The sequence below is a fragment of the Vigna radiata genome, chromosome 5 (genome assembly GCF_000741045.1).
Source record: "Vigna radiata var. radiata cultivar VC1973A chromosome 5, Vradiata_ver6, whole genome shotgun sequence".
NCBI lineage: Eukaryota > Viridiplantae > Streptophyta > Magnoliopsida > Fabales > Fabaceae > Vigna > Vigna radiata.
In genome coordinates this window covers 16,547,447-16,554,985 of record NC_028355.1, presented here as the reverse complement: position 1 = coordinate 16,554,985, position 7,539 = coordinate 16,547,447, and the positions used below count along the sequence as shown (strand labels likewise).

At 32.8% G+C, this 7,539-nt stretch overlaps 1 protein-coding gene across 1 annotated transcript; it reads right to left on the bottom strand.

The window, feature by feature from the left end:
* Nucleotides 1–1,361: 1,361 nt before the first annotated feature.
* LOC106761453 (lachrymatory-factor synthase-like) lies at nt 1,362–2,110 on the bottom strand. Its single transcript, XM_022780771.1, has 2 exons — nt 1,544–2,110; nt 1,362–1,483 (listed from the first exon to the last, which is right to left on the bottom strand). The coding sequence occupies exon 1, from the start codon at nt 2,039–2,041 to the stop codon at nt 1,544–1,546; it is 498 nt and encodes a 165-aa protein (XP_022636492.1). The 5' UTR covers nt 2,042–2,110; the 3' UTR covers nt 1,362–1,483.
* Nucleotides 2,111–7,539: the final 5,429 nt, after the last annotated feature.

Genomic DNA, 7,539 nt, shown 5'->3' with positions numbered 1-7,539 from the left:
AGTTGTTGGTCCTCCAAAACAACCATTAATCTCAAAATCATAACTTAAATTCTAACCAAGTCAGTACCCACCACACACTGGGGAGCCCCCTCTACCAGAGCCAAGGAGCAGCGTTGGACTTTTGGTACAGAGGCACTGGTAATCGATTACAACCTGTCTGTAATCGATTACACGGGCACATAAATCATAAAGTCCCTCTTCTTCACACAAGCACTTGGATGAAATACCCTAACAAACCCCTAAGCAGTTGTTGGTCCTCAAAAACAACCATTAATCTCAAATTCATAACTTAAATTTTAACAAAATCAATACACACAACACACTAGGGAGCTCCCTCTACCAGAGCCAGGGAGCAGCGTTGGACTTTTGGTACACAGGCACTGGTAATCGATTACAACCTGTCTGTAATCGATTACACGGGCACATAAATCACAAAGTCCCTCTTTCTCCAACTCTTCAATGGCGGACCGTCACACACGAGACCAAAGCAACACTTGGATGGTGGAATGACAGGTTTTGGAGAACGAAAAACTAGTGAGAGAGTTTTGAAGGTTCGAAGTGAAAACAATTTCACTTTCTGAAAGGCGTCAATCCATTTTCAGCATTTTTGTTTCCAAATATGCCCTCCATAACAAAATTAAACTATTTAAAAAATTCATTAAAACAACAAATGAGACACCAACACGTGTCGTTGGCAAATCGTTGTCAAATATCTGTTGTTAAAGTAACATTTTCCTTTATTTAATTACATTCTAAGCATAAACTGTTCTGAACAATAATTTTATCAGGAAAATATTTAAACCTAACCATCATTTTAACTCAATAATAGTGAATTATTGCTCCCACTAGTTAAAAAAAAAGTTACGTGTAGCTTTCAAGACTCTAGTAATGTATAGGAAGGTCATACAAAATGTCATTATCACATCCTTATCTAACTTGTCTGATTTTGTAACCAACTTTTTTTTAGTGGAATAACTTTTACTCACTCTTTTTCAAAATTATCTCAGAAGGATTTCAACACTGCATAGTGATATCAAATTTAAAAGTTCTCTATATGTAATATTTTGTTTGTATTTTATCTCCCTATTATTATTGTATACAACTGCCTAAAATTGACATATGTATGAATAAAGATGAATCACGAAGGAAACTCTTAGTAATACCCACATGGACTGCGTCTGTTACAAATAAAAACAAAAATGGCAGAAAGCAGCACAAGACACGGTATATATAATAAACAATTTTGTGACTACTTTTTTTAATTTTATCAGAGTCAGATGAGTTATTATTAGATTAAAATTAATGCATAATTACAATGGAAAAAATATTAAAAAATGAAGAATTACGACGTTACTCAAACGTGTTTAAACAATAATTTAAAAAGGATTCGGTTCGACCCAGATGTTAAAAGTAATTTTTTTTTTCCAATCTACCCACAGATTTGAACTAACCATCAGCACTGATTAGATCGAATGAGATGAAACCGAGACAAAACGGGAAATAAAAAGAAGTTGTTAAGAGCAAGATGAAATTATGAATCTACCTAGTTTGTGTTACATGCAAGCTCAATCTTCTTGACCATGAACTCCAGATAAGACTCAATAAGCGAGTTCAAATCTTGGAAGCTCCAGCCTTGAACAGGATCACAGACAAAGCTCCACTCGATCTTGGATCCATCCTGGTTCATGGGGAAGACCTTCATTGTGGCCACATAGGACTTAAATCCGAAGTTGTTTTCACCAATTTCGTAGGTCAGACAACGTTGTATAGGGTCTATCTCAAGCAGCTTCTCTTTGGCCCATTTGATGGTTGTTGTCTTCTCAGCATCATCACCAACCCCTTCTTCTTCAACAGTGGAAGCACAGTAGCGGACGAGACCAGGTTGACCTGAAATTCCCTCTACATGGTAACATGTTTCTATGGGAAGCCACTTGTGTAAGTTGCAGAAATCTTCCAGAACCTCCCATGTAAGTTGTGGAACAGTGGCTGGTAGCTCAGCCATGGCTTTACCTTCCCATTTGGGAGTAGATTCCTCTGTCATCGTTATCTTCCTAATACAGTGAAAGTGGTCGTTAGAGTGAGGAACGCTGTAATTACTTGACTCAGACTTCAGGTATATATATTAAGGGAAAAAAAAAATCTTTTTAAAAACTTTTTTTAAATAATTATGTGATAACATAATAGGTTCATTTTAAATATTTTTTAAGACACACGTTTAGATATAATAATGATGCGTGTCTTATTATAAAATAATTATTAGAAAAAATTGTTAATGTATTAGAATCTATCATAAAAGAAATTATTAAAAAAATTATTAGAAAAATTATTAATATATCGGAATCTATGTATCAGTACTCAGGAAAGGAAAATATTATATTCATTATGAGAGTTAATGGGAATTTCTTGCAACCACACAATCAAAATGACGGACATGCCATTTCATAAAACAACGACAAAATACTTATCATAAAGGTTAAACGTTATCTTTTAGATTGGCCTGAATGTGGAAAAAAATAAATACAAAATTAGATGATGTGTTGCGTTGGATTCTCTCACTTTAGATAAGAGAGTAATTTATAATATATAAATTAAAGTAAATTTTATTTTAGGTTCACCTAATATTAAATTACCATTAAATTATCCTTAATTTTTAATCTGTTTTTGGAATGTACATAAAATGTACATGTAGTGAATTGTTTTTCTTAAGAAAAGCTTTAACTATTGCTTTCATTTATCTTGTTATTTATTTTCTTTTCGTCTAGTCACTCTCATAAAAACCAAATAAAACACGTTTCTACGAATGAAGTATGAAAGAGATATGAACTGTTTTTTATGAGTTTTTAAAATAACAAATTAAAAAGTAAAAATAGTGTACAACAATTTAAAAATAGTAAATAAAAAAGTATTGTATGACTACTATACTTTTGTAAAACAGCGTAAACAAAATAAGAAAAAAAAACGTAGATGATAAAAAAATTATTTTGAAAACTTAGTATAAGTGTGAATAATTGTTTTGCACAAACTAGTTTTTTTGCCCAAGTTAACGTCAGTTTGTGTATATATTAAAGGTTTAATCATTTAAAATGTCTTTATTTATGTTGAGTTTTCTCAATTAGGTCCCAGTATTTTAAAACGTCTCAATTAAGTCCCTATTTTTGCAAATTTGAATCAATTAAGGATTTGCCGTTAAATTGAATAAACGGTGTTAAAATTGAGTATGCATGACATCCAAACTTGGCTTAGGTGTCAGTTTACGGTGAGCTGACTTGGTTTTGTCACATTTCTTTTAATTAAATTTCATTATTCCATTTTCTCATATTAGAAGTCTTCCATTTTCTGTTCTGTATTGCATTCCTTCATCCTATTCCCCTGAGCACGATGAGCCATGAAAATTCCTTCTGCTTTTAATCCACTTCAAAAAAACCTCCCCTTTGTTTTTAAGCTATATCTTCACCAGAGAAACAAAGCAGAAAAAAGAAAACATCAGAACCAGAACCAGTATGTCCATCCTCACCAGAATCATAGAATCCACAAAAATAAAACCAATCACCAAGAACCAAAATCAATTTCCAGCCCCACGCACAAGCTTGTATCCTACCTGCACTGAACCAACTCTCGCATCATACCATCATCCAACCTGTAAATCGTCCAAGGCCATGAGAAGGCAAACGACGACCCTGACTAGTGGAGGTGACAAGATTTAAGAGTGGCGGTCTGGGTGGTGTTTGCGATGATGTTAGGCGACGGGATTCTAGGGCTTGAGGGCGATTCTGTGGTGGTGGCTCATTTCGACGACGATTGGGCACATCACGAACGGCGAGGGCGCCTCCTCCTTGCGTGCAGAGAGGAGCCAAGAATGGTTAAATGTCGTGGCCGACAGTGTTTGTCGGCGACGCCTTGGATAGAGGGGGATCCGTCGCGGTGGCTGGATCAGTTGGATGGAGGTGAGAGTGGCTCGTGGCTGCCGGCGGAGATGGGGGGCTTCTAGGGTTATCGAAGCGAGAGGGAAAAGGGGGGAAAACGCTATGGCCGGCGAAGGTCGCCGGTGACTCTTTGGACGAACCGGGAGGGCCGTTGCGGTGGCGATTCCGGTTGACTGAGGCGGTGGTGTGCGTGGGTTCAAGAGGGGCTAACCCTACGAGAGGAAGAGAAATCTCGAGCCTCTGTTTTCTCAGGGCTGACACCCACACTCAATTTAATTAAAAATTGTGAGAAAACAGTATAAAGTGACACCTCAGCATGCCACCCCAATCAATTTTAACACCGTTTAGTTAAGTTAACGGTAAACCCTTAATTGATTCAATCTTGCAAAAATAGGAACTTAATTGAGACGTTTTAAAATATTGGGACCTAATTGAGAAAACCCAACATAAATAGGGACAATCTAAATGATTAAACCTATATTAAAAGAGAAATAGAGATTGAAAAGAAAATTACAAAATATTTTTAAAATTTGTTATTAGATTTTGAATAGAATTAACCTTAAAAATAATTTATAAGTTTAAAAAATAATATCGTTTATGATGTCTAGGGTTGATGATCAGTTACATTTAGTCTGCTTTATATCATAGTTGTTCCCGTCTCTCTGAGAATCTCTTCCTAAACAATATGTATATTGATAAGTTGCATTTAGCCTGTTTTATCTCATGGTTGTTCACGTCTCTCCAAGAATTTCTTCCTAAACTATATATATGTTGGGGGTTGACTGGAGAGTCAGATATGTTTCTCAACAAGGTCTATAAGAATTGAATTATGGAAAAAATGTCTTTACCTCAATATTAAACATGTTTTTATAGAGTTTATGACGATCAAACTAATTAGTCATTAGTTACCGTTAATATACCTGCTAATCGCATATTAATGATTGTTATTCCATTAATTAACCTTTAATTACGTCCAACGGCTGTCTCCTCCGATTGGTCGTAATTGATCGATTGGCAGCATGTTTGACATATCACCGATTGTTATGCCATGTAGTACAAATATGTCTATAAATATATAAATAATAGACTTTGTAAATATATAAAAGATAAAATATGTACAAAATAGAATAAACTCTTTAGAAGTATAAAGGATATGTAAAAACATGTATTGTTGGCTCATTAAAAGTATAAATTAGTGTATAAATAAACTGATGTAGTGTGAATTGTTAGACTCTTCCAATCAATGTATTATCAAACTCGTTCAATATATGTTATTAAACTTGTTTAATCGGAACATACTCATCTAATTCGTATTATTAGACTCGTCTAATTAGTATATGGACAAACTTATGTAATGTATATTGCAAGAATCACCTAATCATATAATGAATAAAGTCATCTAATGTGTATTAATAAATTCATCTAATACATGTATGAACAAACTCGTCTATCAAATATTGTTAGACTGGTGTGATTATTGTACGGACAAACTCATTTAGTGTGTTACAACACTCGTGTCATAAGATTGGTTTGATTAATGTATGACACTAGTGCAATGAAGGGATATGACACCGATTGTTTTGGGGTTATGGCAGCAATTGCAGAATCGAAGTATAATCAGGCGAGGTAAAAAGGCCAGACTTTTGGCCTCAGTTCAAAAATCGAAGTAAAAAAGATTACGATTTTGTCTCAGTTCAAAAAACTCAAAGCAGTAAACATAAAAAAGTGGATTTATTGTCTCGGTTCTAGTTTCAATCGAGATTGCAGACCATTAAAATTGATTAATTAAAGGGTCCATGGCCGCAGTTGGATCCTGAACGAAGTAATATACAATTTTTTTTCCTTGGTTTGTTATCACAACTGTTGTCTAAAGTCTTTTTTTAGAAAAAAAAAAAATGTTCGTTATGATTTTGTAAACATTTCATTTCATATAAACCAAGACACATAGAAACAAACCTATTTACTTGTGATTTTTTGTTTTAATAACGATGATTATTATTTTTTATTGAAATTCTTTTGGACTACGCTTTGAAAATCCTATTTTCAGGAGCCCCTATTTTGGGTGAATATGAAGTTTAAAATTTATTTGGATTGCAGATCCAAATAACCCCAACATTCACTTTGGTTGACAATTTTTGCATTATTATATGTTGATTTGGGTATAATTTTTTTTGATATCGTGGTAGCTTGCATAGCTAGCTAATCCTTCAATATTTTCCAATAAAACGACATTTTCTATTTTTTAGAAATTTATTTTGTTTCTTTTTAAACTTTGCAAAAATATTTAAAATAGTTAGATTTTGAATTTTGAGCTGAAATTTTTTGTGAGGGGTTTTCATGATTTTTGGGCCCTTCAAACAAATTTTCAAGTCATTTCAAATTTGTTTAATCATATTCTCAATTTTACCTATACCTATATTTTGATGTATATGGTATATGAAGAACAAATTATCAAATGAAAACATCAAAAACCTAAAACGAAACTAATCTTGAATGAGTTTGGTGCTAAAACGAAATGAAATGAAGGTCACAAAGCGCTTATCCGAAGAATACCTATACACAAAATCAATCAGTCAAAACGAAAGAATATCATAGTTAAGTACTTAATCAACGTAAAATGAAAGAAAAATGGAAGAAATGTCAAGGATGATGGTCGTGAAAATGGAACGTGAAGAAAGGAAAGCAGTGCGACAAAGTAAAGAAAACAAAGAAATGTGGAAGAGGCTATGGTACTTCGCAAAATTTAACCCTAGAAACACATGTTATTACCTCGATTATTTTATTAACTGAAGCAATAAGAGTTATATGGCCTTGGGTTAATTAATTACTACTGTCTAAAGTCTCTCAAAAAATAAAAAAAATAAATAATAATATTTTCAGTTATTTTATACTTCAATTCACGGCATAACCAAAGCATAAGGACTTTATGGTCTCGGTTCTCTAAATAACCGAGGCCATAGACCTAGTTTAAAAATGAGTCAACTGAAAACTCAAATTTGTAGTGGGTTTTTACCTCGGCTGTTTGTAGAACTCTTTAGGCTTTGGTTCTTTTTGAACTGAGACATATATGTTAAAAAAATGTCACTGCGTCATTTTTTGCTTCGGTTGCATTGAAACCGTTGTCAAATACGCGAGTTAATATCCATATTTTTATTAGTGTGAACACATTTGTTTAATGTATCTTTTTGGACTTATCTAATCAATGTATGAAATGACTTGGGTAATATTTTTTATTTTATTTATCTAATTTCTATATAAATATACTCATTTAATGTGCATTACTAAATCTATGTATAATGATTTTTAATATACTTATCTAATCCATGTATGAATAAACTCCTGTAATGTGTATTGTGAGATTAATTTAATTAGTAAATAAACATAATAAAATTATTTAATTTATATGTTAAAAAACTTGTGTCTAATAAATACATGAATAAATGTTTTTTTGACAATTTTTTTTAATTTTATCAGGTGATCAATAATTATCAATATGAAAAAAATATTAAAAAATGAAGAATTACGAGGTAATACTGAAACCTGTTTAACAATAATTTAAAAGATCCAGTTCGTGTTAAAAGTTGTTAAAAGCAAGATGAAATGATGAAATGGGAAC

What these genes read in the sequence shown, in the direction of transcription:
- LOC106761453 (XM_022780771.1), bottom strand. Translation starts at nt 2,041, where the DNA reads ATGACAGAGGAATCTACTCCCAAATGGGAAGGTAAAGCCATGGCTGAG.